This window comes from Embiotoca jacksoni, unplaced genomic scaffold (genome assembly GCF_022577435.1).
Source record: "Embiotoca jacksoni isolate LCO1_2020_lvr unplaced genomic scaffold, fEmbJac1.0.p SCAF_63, whole genome shotgun sequence".
NCBI lineage: Eukaryota > Metazoa > Chordata > Actinopteri > Embiotocidae > Embiotoca > Embiotoca jacksoni.
In genome coordinates this window covers 121,404-134,766 of record NW_027185418.1, presented here as the reverse complement: position 1 = coordinate 134,766, position 13,363 = coordinate 121,404, and the positions used below count along the sequence as shown (strand labels likewise).

The window sequence follows — 13,363 nt, the reverse complement described above, 5'->3', positions numbered from 1 at the left end:
CGTGTGAAGACTTATTTACATCAGAATACAAATGTTGAAGAAAACAGCTTTGGAAGCATTTTGTTGAGAAGTAATGCAGCGCCCTCTGTTGGCCAATCAGCTGCAACAGTGTTAAAAATTACACAGGAAACACATACTTTCTAATATCTAAATTAACGCATTATATCTGTGTTTGTTTTTATTTTTTCCAAATATGTACACAAAGTACCTTAAAACAAACAGCTGTTAATAGTAGCACACTTTAACTTTATTTCTATGTTTTGGTTTTTACAAACATATTAAATGTGATATTACTAGAAATCTTCATATTTTGACATTATTAAGCCAGTTGGCATTATCTTACATAAGATTAATCTTTGCAGACTATCAAGTTATCTTCTGAAGTTTGACTCAAACAGACAAAGCTTTCTGTTCACAGATCCAATTGTTCCTGTTGTTACAGTTCACTGATTTCCATCCTTGAGTTTGGCGAGAAATTGCACAGTGACCATCAGTCGCCTTTTCTATCCAGAAGCTGAGGAATCAAAAACATCAGTTGGATCCAGAGTCAAGATTTTATCAATCAAAGTGTTTAGAAATGCGTCTCTTACCTGTCAGCCAGATCACTTCCATTGACCCACTTCCATTTTCCATCTTCAACTTTCAGTCCAATCCAGTACCCTTTGTTTCCTGAACTTTTCCAGCTCTTATCACTGACATTTTTCTGAGGACAACAGAGGAAAAGGGATCCGAGATATTTACTTACTTTAATAAACTCACTGTGACCAACAGACTCATCATGTGTTCAGATCTTCAGAAAATAGATTTTCATTTTCAATATGCTGTCATTACCTTTTCTTCAGCATTATCTACAACCACCAAATCAGAACTCCTTATCGTGCAGTTTTCTCGAGCTTCTTCCCAGGTTTTCCGATTGGTAAAAGACTTGTAGTCCAAAACCATATAGCAACTGGACTGGAACAGAATCCTGCCCGGCTGACAAGATTTACACTGTCTTCCTGAAATAACAGAGATCAACTAATAATCAACTTTACTGTTTCATTATGTCAGAATTCAATATTTTTTATAACTAATGGGATCCCAACATACTGGCATCTTTTCTGGGACAGTAGGCATCAATGCTCCACTGAGCTCGACTGATGTTGAGCTCATTCCCCTTTGCCTCCATGTCCTTTATTTGATTTGTAAGGTTTCTCTTCTCCATCTCCAGCTCCTGGTTTTGTGTCTCCAGCTCCTGGTTTTGTTTCTCCAGGTTCATCTTTTCTGCCGTCAGCTTGGCGTTGTTTTCAGAAATGACCGAGGTAACTTAAGGTCAAACGTACAGGAAGATAGTTGGCAGTGAGCTGATATTGTACAACAACTTAACAAAAATCAAACAAGTTTGACATAAATTGAAAGTCAGACAAAATGCATTTTTGTTCAGAATTATTTCACAATAACGACATCGAAATATTTGTTTACTTTTGAGTTATACTTACAATATATTTGAAGGGCCACAATAACAAACAGTATCAACCAACTCACTGCTAATGTTGGAAAAGAACGAGTGAAAAAGGGAGACTTCTTGTCTGAAAGAAAAAGTAATTTTTTTTTAGCTGAAACGAATCAACATGAAACTTTAAAACAGTTCAATCTGCTGTTATAATATTTGCGCAGTAAATTGTGTTAATAACCTGCAGTGGCTGTTATTTTGTCCACAGTATAAACTGGTGAATTTTCATAGTCACCTTCTTCAAGTTCCTCTGAAACAAATCAAACATAAGTTCTCAAAGATCTGCAGTAAATTAAACATTATTTCCAGAATCAGCAGACTGAGAAGATCATGATACAAATTAGAACATAAAATCAATCGTGACATCTGAAATTAATTTGACCAAAGTGTCGTTCTGCTCATCATTATGAAAATGAATAAAATAAGATTCTGTTTCACAAAAGATGAGACGCTTGTGAAGTTTGAATCTGTCAGAAAGCATCCTACCTGCAGAGAAAGAAACATTTGGAATTCTAAAATTGACCGTCAGCGTCTGTGTTTTTCTGTTCATCCTGGAAAAAGCATCAAGTTCACCAGCGATCGAGCTGCATATGAAGGCTGAAATGGAAACGCTGGTGCAGTGATGTTAAACTTTACAAGGAAGTTTGTGGGTTTTTGGGTGTGTTTTGAAGTTGAGCCTTTTTTAAAAAACTTGTGGTCAGTTGTTGTGAGGGGAAGTTTTCTCCTTTGAATTTTACTTCTAAAATACACAGTTTTTTGTTTCATCAAAGCAGAACTCGATCAGTAATATGATTGTGTTACATGTTGTTTTTCTGACCAATGATGATTGAATAAATGTCTGAATTCAGGTAAGCTGACCAGCCTGGATGGACTGCCATTTAAAATTCAGACACAGAACACATCCACACGCTGATCTCCAACGGCACCGATTAAACACAAATGTTTAAATATCTGCAGCAAATTAGTCCGTATTTATAGAATCACTCCCAATGTGCTCGGCAGCCTGGAAAAATCATGGTAATAAATGTAAAGATGAAAAGGATTTTTTTTTTTAACTCTTCAAATGTATTTAATGCCAAAGTTACACTGTGTTGTTGTGCTTTAAAAAGGCATCATGCATTACAGAAATATGATTCTGCTACACAAAAGAGTGTCGGTGAAAAGCTCGTGAAATGTTTACTCTCCTTGCAGAAAGAGGAACATCTGGACTTTTTAAAGTAAGTCTGAGTCATGTACAAAGTTTAAAGTACCAGTTTTAATCTTGATATAGAAGCGTGTGGTTTTTAGTTCTGTTTTGAAGGTGTGACAGTTGGTGTTTGCTGAGAAACTAACGCTCAGTTGTGATGAGAAGTCTTATTTATAAATAGTTTGAACTCACACAGTGTGTCTGCAGCATCTTCTCAGGCTGCTGCAGTTCATCAGTGCTGGAAGAAGTATTCAGGTCCTTTACTTAAGTAAAAGTAGCAACACAACGTGTATCTACTTCACGACAGGTAAAAATCCTACATTCAAAACATTGCTTTAGTAAAAACATGAGTATTAACAGTTAAATTTACTTAACATATCAAACAGTAACAGTTTAGAAAAGATTCCCTGTTAGTGTTTTATGATGGGTTTGGATTAATATTACTGTTCTATCAATGTGCATTTTTAATGCTGCTGTTATTTAAAGTTGAACTAATTTGTACCACTTGACTGTTCAGCAATTTAACGTACAGTTATGCGTTATATTCTATATAGTCATCTTTTGTTTGCAGTACTTCTGTCCTGTGAGAACCACTCATCTCTAAAAACAACAATCCGAGAAAAACATCCCTGTTTTCAGTTTTGTGACGATGTGTTTTTTTTTTTAAATACTTTATTTAGAAGTAGGAACATATAATCCTTCACTTTTTCTGAAAAGTTCCAATTCGATTCACCAAAATTTGGAGAGACATGGTTTTCACTGGACAAGAAGGGTATGAAAAGTTGTAATCTTAAAAGTAACTTGTAACTAAAGCTGTCAAACCTCTGAGATGTGGTCGAATAGAAGTATGAAGCTTCACAACAGGAAATACGAATGTAAAAGTACAAGTATCTCAAATTTGTACTTAAGTATTTGAGTAAATGTACTTGGTTACATTCCATCACCATCTTTTCTCAAATGTAAGTGACTTTGATCATCAGAGTTTATCCCAGCATGCACTGCATAACAGGCAGGAAAAGAACAGCATCAACACGCAGACAAACTGACTCACCTGCAGACACATGTGAATGTAACCCTTGCTGTTGCAGCACGTAATCTTTTACTAAAGGGTAATCTATGATGCTAACCCTGGCACTACTATCTATGTAACATCAGTATCTGAGGTTCTTTAACAGTTCAGGCCAAGATTTTTTCAGGTTACCTTGGTTACGGTTAACTTCATTTCAATTACTCGGTTGGGTAAGGAGATTGGTGGTAGCAACTCTCTACAAGAGCAATGAGACCTCCAGCCCACAAAGCACACACACAACCAATGATTCAATGATGAGGGAATATATTTACAGAATTATTTAAACCATTTCACTTGAACAATACCTTTAAATCTCACATTAACTCAACTTCAGCTCTTAACAACAAAATGAATTCCACTTAACTCAAATAACTGTGTAACAAAAATTGGATAAACAACCATTGAATTGCATATTATGACAAATAATCACTCAAATCTGGTATAAACCTCTGAACTCTGTTAAACCCAAAATAATTCAGTTGTTAGATCTTGATAGTCTGTTTTAGTCCTTTACAGTTGTCAGTCAAAGTAGGTCTCATTTATATCTTTGGAAGTTCCTTAACGTTCAACAGTTCACCATTAGTCTCTTCCAACGGATTTCCGGTTGTTTGTTTGAATCCAAAACAACTCTGAGATCTCAGAAAACAAAGTGCCAATAAAACTGGATCCTTTATATTTCTCGGTGAAGATCCAGACAGGATAGCAGATGAAGCAGCTCGTAGTCACTTGATGAATCCCTAAAAAAAAAACAGCCTGTACACAAGTGTGCAGAACATCATCATATAGTCAGAGTTTCCTCTTTTTCCATCACATTAGATTTGCACAAAACATTCACGACTTTAAACACTTGTGACTAAATTATCTCATTTTCCCTCAATTTCAAACAATACACTTGGCAATCAACATACTTTTACAACATATACAGAAACTTTAACAAAAATTCAACACACACACACACACACACAGCTATGTGCTTCATTCACATCATACAAAATGTTGTTATACTGGCTGGTTTTGCTTCGCTATGTTCCTCAAAGTAAATTACTCCCAATTCTCTGACACAAACTTAGTTAACAAGATAACCTCAGGTAGCAACTCACCTGGATAATCCACTTCATTGAAGAAACGCCCGACGGAGTTCGTCCCGGTGAGAACTTCTCCCTCGACAGCTCCGCTGCAGCTCAGCATGTAACTCACTTACAATACTGTTAAATTCACTCGATATCTCTTGGGAATCTCAAAATATCTGACTTTGCTCCAAATCTTGTCTGCCTCCTGCACCTGTCTTAGCTGCGGGGTCTCCGGTAGGTGAGTGCGTGGTTCAGAGAGTGGGAGGGGGGGCTAAGGGCTCTGCTACGTTCAGACCACCAGCTGGTTTGGTGAGACGTTTAGGGAACGTCTGTAAATTGGGCAACTGAACGTTACAGAATTAAGTGAACATGGGAGAACACGTGATCTCGACGGTGAAGAGCTTCCATCACCCTCAAATCCAGGACCCCCGGTGTACAGTGACCACTGATCCTTTTTGATGACCGGGAAGAAAAATTAGTGCAAAACAGGTTTTGACTTGATCAGCATTTTAGGTAACAGCACTCATAAAGATATTCAAACATGAAATCCCTCTTTGTAAAACACAACATGTGCTTCGCTGATAAATTGAACTTCCTGTTGTAATCTGGAGATTTGTTGGATCTGATGTCGACGGTGTGATTGATTAATGAGGTCCAAACGTGGTGAACATACTGAGACCAGATCTGTTCCTGCCTCATACTGATTGAACTTGTTATATCATCCTGAAGAATGCAGTTCATCCTGACTTTATCAAAACTTACAGACATTTTTAATGAGAAGTTTTGAGAGATTAGAAAAAGAAAACAGAAATATTGTTGTTCTGTATAGCATTTTTATTCAACATAACAGGATAAAAAACACGCATTTTCTTCTAAATAGATATCTAACATTATCTGCTGCCTCAACGTGTGAAGACTTATTTACATCCGAATACAAATGTTGAAGAAAACAGCTTTGGAAGCATTTTGTAGAGAAGTAATGCAGCGCCCTCTGTTGGCCAATCAGCGGCAACAGTGTTAAAAATTACATTCAGGAAACAAATATTTTCGAATATCTATTTATACATTACATCTGAAGTTTGTTTGTTTTTTTCCAAATATGTACACAAAGTACCTTAAACAAACAGCTGTTAAAAGAAGCACACTTTAACTTAATTTCTAAGTTTTGTTTTTTCCAAAAATATTAAACGTGATATTACTAGAAATCTTCATATTTTGACATTATTAAGCCAGTTGGCATTATTTTACATGTGATTAATCTTTGCAGACTATCAAGTTACTTTCTGAAGTTTGACTCAAACAGACAAAGACTTCTGTTCACAGATCCATCTGTTCCTGTTGGTACAGGTCACTGATTTCCATCCGTTGTTAGTTACAGAAATTGCACAGTGACCATCAGTCGGGTTTTCTATCCAGGAGCTGAGGAAACAAAAACATCAGTTGGATCCAGAGTCAAGATTTTATCATTCAAAGTGTTTAGAAATGTGTCTCTTACCTGTCAGCCAGATCACTTCCATCGACCCACTTCCATTTTCCATCTTCAACTTTCAGTCCAATCCAGTACCCTTTGTTTCCTGAACTTCTCCAGCTGTTATCACTGACATATGTCTGAGGACAACAGAGGAAAATGGATCAGAGATATTTACTTACTTTAATAAACTCACTGTGACCAACAGACTCAACGTGTGTTCAGATCTTCAGAAAATACATTTTCATTTAATATAAGCTGTTATTACCTTTTCTTCTGCATTATCTACAACCACCAAATCAGAACTCCTTATTTTGCAGTTTTCTCGAGCTTCTTTCCAGGTTTTCCGATTGGTAAAAGTCTTGTAGTCCAAAACCACATAGCAACTGGACTGGAACAGAGTCCAGCGCGGCTGACAAGAGTTACAATGTCGCGCTGAAATAACAGAGATCAACTAATAATCAACTTTACTGTCTCGTTATATCAAGATTCAATATTTTTATAACTAATGGGATCCCAACATACCACCATCTTTTCTGGGACAGTAGGCATCAATGCTCCACTGAGCTCGACTGATGTTGAGCTCATTCCCCTTTGCCTCCATGTCCTTTATTTGATTTGTAAGGTTTCTCTTCTCCATCTCCAGCTCCTGGTTTTGTGTCTCCAGCTCCTGGTTTTTCATCGTAAGGTTGTGCTTTTCTGCCGTGAGATTTGTGACCTTGCTCTCTAAGACAGCAGAGGCTCGTGTCAGATTGGTGTAGTCCTCCCTTAAATCGTTGTTGAGATTTGTCAGGTTGCGATTCATTTCCAGAAGAGTCGTTTGGCTGTTTTCCTGACTGAATGTAGCAACTGCAAAATGAAAATGAGCATCTTAAAGTAGAGTAAGCAGTTTTGGTATTGTTGACTTTGCTTTTGTTATTTCATCACAGATCAAAGCTGCTTCCTGTCTGTTGTACTTCAGGTTTGCCAGCCTTTTAGGAGCGATAAGCTAAGATTGTGTTTTTTCTTTTTCAGAGAACAACAAAAAACCCACAAAAAGACCAACACTCACAATGTGTTAAGCCATCTTTCAATATTTCACAGCTTCCCCCATTGGTTCATACAAAATTCACTCAAAACAGCTTAACAATGAAATTTTAAGTAAAAATGACTGAAACAAAACTTAATGGTAAATATGTTGTGGACTTTTTTTTTTTTTAGCCAATGATTTCGTGTTCTAAACTTTTCAATGTTACCAAGAAACCCAACAGCAGGTGTAGATTTATTATTTGGCCTGATGTTTCCCAACATGGTGAATTACATGGCTATTATTAAGGCAAAATGTGCAATAATTGGTTACACAGTACTGAAAATATATATTGTATAAAAAAAACCTGTTATACTATCTTCATACATTTGACCATGAATTATTGTGTCTAGTAATTCACTTTGTTCTTAACAGATTTAGAAAACTAGAAGCAGAAACTTATGATATGTAAAACAATCTGATATCACATGATGGTAACAGAAGAAATATTATTCTATAAGGGTCTGCCTTGTGTCTAAGTTCGTGCATGGACTGTCTGTTTTACATACTTACTGTAGACACAGATTGCTATGATGCCCAACAGCAAAATGACACAGAAAGTCGCCAAGCAACAAGCCAAGAGCCGATAGTGGCGACGTCGTCCGTCTGCATTCTTGTCTGGCAGGAATCGGATAGACAAACATATAAATACGTGGCTTTAGAAGTCGGAGTTCATGAAATAATGTGGGTAACCAAAGTTACAGTCTTTTTTAGTCCAACATTTCCTCTTTACCTTGCCATTACCAAAGAAGGTATTTTAAACTTAATAAGTTTAAAACAGGAAGTAAAAAAACTTTTAAATCAAACTGTGAAAACCTCAAATTAACTTAAATTCAACATGAGATTGCATTTTTACACAAAACAATGTTTTGTAACAGAAAATCATCAGAAAGGAAACGCTTCATGGCCATTATGTATTATTAATGTTCACGTGGGACACTTAAAGGAAAGGTTTACAATTTCTCAAATGTTTGATGTCAATTCTTTCAGACATTGTGCTACAGATGAACCAGGTTGGAGGCAGAAGTGGACATAGCCTCCATTCCTATGAGGCCAACCCAGTAATATTGACTAATATAACGCTGTAATGTATTTAAGCGTCTCATTGTTTGTTTATTTTTTGCGAAGTAATCTGTCCTTCAGATATGATAAGAATTGATAGATGTTGAAAATATAGTCATCAGTTGTCATTCAAGTAAAGGTGATAATCTTAAAAATATATATTTATAAGAACATTTGTAAAACTCTTAAATCATATTTCAATCGTATTTTGGGTTTCCGGTCGATAAGGGTTCACTAAAGTTTACAGATTGTGACCCGTCCAAACACATATTTTGGGTCTTGCCTGACTGAATGTTTACCAAATCAACTACTACACAATCATACACTTTTGACTTTTCTTAAATGATTTCTGTTGATTTAAAGAAACCAATTTATTACAAACAACAATTATTCCACAACGTGGCGGTCAGTCAGAAGTTTTACATGTGTTTGTTTGTTTGTTTGTTTGTTTGACTTCACAAAGCCGATATCAGCACCAAATGTTCTCAGATTCACCTGTGTTTTGTTTTTGTGTTCTTTTACAACTTACCATTTGTGTCTGGACTTTGTTCGGTTGAGTTCTTTTTCACCTTCACTTCATCGTACACAGTTTCCTCTTTGTTTTTAGCTGAAAGGTTAAATAGTGTACAGTGGTTAAATATTAACAGTTCACTATAATCAACAATGAGATAAAAGAAAAAAAAAAAAATCAAGAACAATGACAAACTGCTTGGTTTAGTGAGCTAAACATGTAACCTGCTCCTACACCAGAACAATAAATTAATATTTAATATGAGGAGGGCCACATAAACAAAGACTCTCTTCTGAAGACAAAGTCTGAGAATATCTTTTCTAGTCGCTCTGTACTTTTAAAAGTTGACTTACCTTCCGGTCGGGATCGGTTCTTATTTTTGAATACAACTGAAGCGTAGTTAACGTCCTCCGCCATCACTACAACCTTTCTGTTGAGTCTATCCGAATTGTAGTCAAAGAAGTACCACTGTAATTGAGCCACAGAGACTCACAAGAAGAGAAGTGGTTGTTTCCTCTGTTGAGGCGAATCTGTCACATTCTTGAAATATATCAACTTCTGCTTTTCCTGAGAAAGTCATTTGCATGCACGACAGTCCGGATGTCAACTTCAAGCCAACACTGTGTTCCTGTTCTATAATCAGCTTGATATAAAAGATATTATTACAATGAGTATATAACATGGTATAACAAGATTACTAATATGTAACTAGGACTTTGGAAGTTTGCTTGGTTTTGTGTAAAACACCAATAACCAATTGAATTTACCCATCTGCTGTGTTGTGTTTTTTTTTTTTTTCTCTCTGCATCATTACTCACATGGTCTCACACCTTTACTGCAGATTGCTCCAGTCTGAACTCTTTTGTGGCCGTCGATGCACGTATAAATGTTCCTGTAATACTGAGTATAGCAGTGTTAAGAGATACACTCACCTCACCCCAACACGTGGAGGCAGATGGCCGCCCACCTCGACAGAGAAGAGCTTCCATCACCCTCAAATCCAGGACCCCCGGTGTACAGTGACCACTGATCCTTTTTGATCACCAGGAAGGAAAATTATTGCAAAACAGGTTTTGACTTGATCAGCATTTTAGGTAACAGCACTGAAAAACAGGAAGGGTATGAAAAATTGTAATCTTAAAAGTAACTAGTAACTAAAGCTGTCAAATCTCTGATACGTGGTCGAATAGAAGTATGAAGCTTCACAACAGGAAATACTAAAGTAAAAGTACAAGTATCTCAAATTTGTACTTAAGTATTTGAGTAAATGTACTTGGTTACATTCCACCACCATCTTTTATCAAATGCAAGTGACTTTGATCATCAGAGTTTATCCCAGCATGCACTGCATAACAGGCAGGAAAAGAACAGCATCAACACGCAGACAAACTGACTCACCTGCAGACACATGTGAATGTAACCCTTGCTGTTGCAGCACATAATCTTTTACTAAAGGGTAATCTATGATGCTAACCCTGGCACTACTATCTATGTAACATCAGTATCTGAGGTTCTTTAACAGTTCAGGCCAAGCTTTTTTCAGGTTACCTTGGTTACAGTTCACTTCATTTCAATTACTCGGTTGGGTAAGGAGATTGGTGGTAGCAACTCTATACAAGAGCAATGAGACCTCCAGCCCACAAAGCACACACACAACCAATGATTCAATGATGAGGGAATATATTTACAGAATTATTTAAACCATTTCACTTGAACAATACCTTTAAATCTCACATTAACTCAACTTCAGCTCTTAACAACAAAATGAATTCCACTTAACTCAAATAACTGTGTAACAAAAATTGGATAAACAACCATTGAATTGCATATTATGACAAATAATCACTCAAATCTGGTATAAACCTCTGAACTCTGTTAAACCCAAAATAATTCAGTTGTTAGATTTTGATAGTCTGTTTTAGTCCTTTACAGTTGTCAGTTAAAGTAGGTCTCATTTATATCTTTGGAAGTTCCTTAACGTTCAACAGCTCACCATTAGTCTCTTCCAACGGATTTCCGGTTGTTTGTTTGAATCCAAAACAACTCTGAGATCTCAGAAAACAAAGTGCCAATAAAATTGGATCCTTTATATTTCTCGGTGAAGATCCAGACAGGATAGCAGATGAAGCAGCTCGTAGTCACTTGATGAATCCCTAAAAAAAAAACAGCCTGTACACAAGTGTGCAGAACATCATCATATAGTCAGAGTTTCCTCTTTTTCCATCACATTAGATTTACACAAAACTTTCACAACTTTAAACACTAGTGACTAAATTATCTCATTTTGCCTCAATTTCAAACAATACACTTGGCAATCAACATACTTTTACAACATATACAGAAACTTTGACAAAAATTCAACACACACACACACACACACACACACACACACACACACACACACACACACACACACACACACACAGCTATGTGCTTCATTCACATCATCCAAAATGTTGTTATCATGGCTGGTTTTGCTTCGCTATGTTCCTCAAAGTAAATTACTCCCAATTCTCTGACACAAACTTAGTTAACAAGATAACCTCAGGTAGCAACTCACCTGGATAATCCACTTCATTGAAGAAACGCCCGACGGAGTTCGTCCCGGTGAGAACTTCTCCCTCGACAGCTCCGCTGCAGCTCAGCATGTAACTCACTTACAATACTGTTAAATTCACTCGATATCTCTTGGGAATCTCAAAATATCTGACTTTGCTCCAAATCTTGTCTGCCTCCTGCACCTGTCTTAGCTGCGGGGTCTCCGGTAGGTGAGTGCGTGGTTCAGAGAGTGGGAGGGGGGGCTAAGGGCTCTGCTCCGTTCAGACCACCAGCTGGTTTGGTGAGACGTTTAGGGAACGTCTGTAAATTGGGCGACTGAAAGTTACCCGGGTTACGTGAACATGGGAGAACACGTGACCTCGACAGAGAAGCGCTTCCCTCACCCTCAAATCCAGGACCCCCGGTGTACAGTGACCACTGATCCTTTTTGATCACCAGGAAGAAAAATGAACTCAAAACAGGTTTTGACTTGATCAGCATTTTAGGTAACAGCACTGAAAAAGATATTCAAACATGAAATCCCTCTTTGTGAAACACACAATATGTGCTTGGCTGATAAATTGAACTTCCTGTTGTAATCTGGAGATTTGTTGGATCTGATGTCGACGGTGTGATTGATTAATGAGGTCCAAACGTGGTGAACATACTGAGACCAGATCTGTTCCTGCCTCATACTGATTGAACTTGTTATATCATCCTGAAGAATGCAGTTCATCCTGACTTTATCAAAATTTACTGACATTTTTAATGAGAATGTTTTGAGATATTAGAAAAAAAAGAAGAAAACAGAAATATTGTTCAGTTTAACATTTTTATTCAATATAACAGGATAAAAATATGCATTTTCTTCTAAATAGATATCTAACATTATCTGCTGCCTCAACGTGTGAAGACTTATTTACATCAGAATACAAATGTTGAAGAAAACAGCTTGGGAAGCATTTTGTTGAGAAGTAGTTTTTTGTTGGCCAATCAGTAGCAAGAATTTAAAACATTATACAGGAAACAAATATTTTCTAATATCTATTCAGACATTAGATCTGCATTTGTTTTTTTTTCCAAATATGCATAAAAAGTACGTAAACAGCTGTTAAAAGTTGCACACTAAGTTTACATCTAAGTTTTTGTTTATACAAAAATATTAAAGGTGATATTACTTGAAATCTACACATTTTGACATTATTAAGCCAGTTGGCATTATCTTAAATGTAATTAATCTTTTCAAACTATCATGTTACCTTCTGAAGTTTGACTCAAACAGACAAAGCCTTCTTTTCACAGATCCAATTGTTCCTGTTGTTACAGTTCACTGATTTCCATCCTTCATTTTTTACAGAAATTGCACAGTGACCAACAGTCGGGTTTTCTATCCAGAATATATTAAATGGAAACGCTGTTGCAGTGATGTTAAACTTTACAGGGAAGTTTGTGTTTTTTTGGGTCTGTTTCTAAGTTGAGCCTTTATTTCAAAACTTGTGGTCAGTTGTTGTGAGGGGAAGTTTTCTAATTTGTCCTTTTCCATCTAAAAATATACAGTTTCTTTGTTTCCTCTAATCAGAACTCGATCAGTAATATGATTGTGTTACATGTTGTTTTTCTGACCAATGATGATTGAATAAACGTCTGAATTCAGGTAAGCTGACCAGCCTGGATGGACTGCCATTTAAAATTCAGACACAGAACACATCCACACGCTGATCTCCAACGGCACCGATCAAACACAAATGTTTAAATATCTGCAGCAAATTAGTCCGTATTTATAGAATCACTCCCAATGTGCTCGGCAGCCTGGAAAAATCATGGTAATAAATGTAAAGATGAAAAGGATTTTTTTTTTTACTCTTCAAATGTATTTAATGCCAAAGTTACACTGTGTTGTT

General features: G+C 36.6%; 1 protein-coding gene and 2 long non-coding RNA genes across 4 annotated transcripts; all 3 read right to left on the bottom strand.

Annotated features, from left to right (window-relative positions):
* Positions 1–1,492: 1,492 nt before the first annotated feature.
* LOC138213765 (uncharacterized) lies at positions 1,493–2,944 on the bottom strand. Its single transcript, XR_011179565.1, has 3 exons — positions 2,871–2,944; positions 1,674–1,742; positions 1,493–1,568 (listed from the first exon to the last, which is right to left on the bottom strand). It is a non-coding gene; the product is annotated as an uncharacterized lncRNA (long non-coding RNA).
* Positions 2,945–3,994: 1,050 nt separating this feature from the next.
* Positions 3,995–5,122, bottom strand: LOC138213750 (uncharacterized). The gene is made up of 2 exons (XR_011179560.1): positions 4,848–5,122; positions 3,995–4,484 (listed from the first exon to the last, which is right to left on the bottom strand). It is a non-coding gene; the product is annotated as an uncharacterized lncRNA (long non-coding RNA).
* Positions 5,123–5,644: 522 nt separating this feature from the next.
* LOC138213725 (C-type lectin domain family 10 member A-like) lies at positions 5,645–11,720 on the bottom strand. 2 transcript variants are annotated; one of them, XM_069174978.1, is made up of 8 exons: positions 11,485–11,720; positions 9,278–11,093; positions 8,943–9,020; positions 7,865–7,969; positions 6,811–7,134; positions 6,554–6,720; positions 6,313–6,425; positions 5,645–6,236 (listed from the first exon to the last, which is right to left on the bottom strand). In XM_069174978.1, the coding sequence occupies exons 2-8, from the start codon at positions 9,339–9,341 to the stop codon at positions 6,113–6,115; spliced, it is 975 nt and encodes a 324-aa protein (XP_069031079.1). In that variant the 5' UTR covers positions 9,342–11,093; positions 11,485–11,720; the 3' UTR covers positions 5,645–6,112. The 2 variants fall into 2 exon arrangements, with proteins under 2 accessions (XP_069031079.1, XP_069031078.1); XM_069174977.1 differs by having other exon boundaries at positions 9,278–11,077.
* Positions 11,721–13,363: the final 1,643 nt, after the last annotated feature.

Excerpts from the sequence above, each read along its gene's own strand:
- LOC138213725 (XM_069174978.1), bottom strand. The coding sequence starts at position 9,341 with ATGGCGGAGGACGTTAACTACGCTTCAGTTGTATTCAAAAATAAGAAC. Across the intron at positions 6,721-6,810 it reads CTGTCCCAGAAAAGATGGTG|CGCGACATTGTAACTCTTGT; the intron begins GTATGTTGGGAT and ends CTGTTATTTCAG. Across the intron at positions 6,426-6,553 it reads TAGATAATGCAGAAGAAAAG|ACATATGTCAGTGATAACAG; the intron begins GTAATAACAGCT and ends TGTTGTCCTCAG.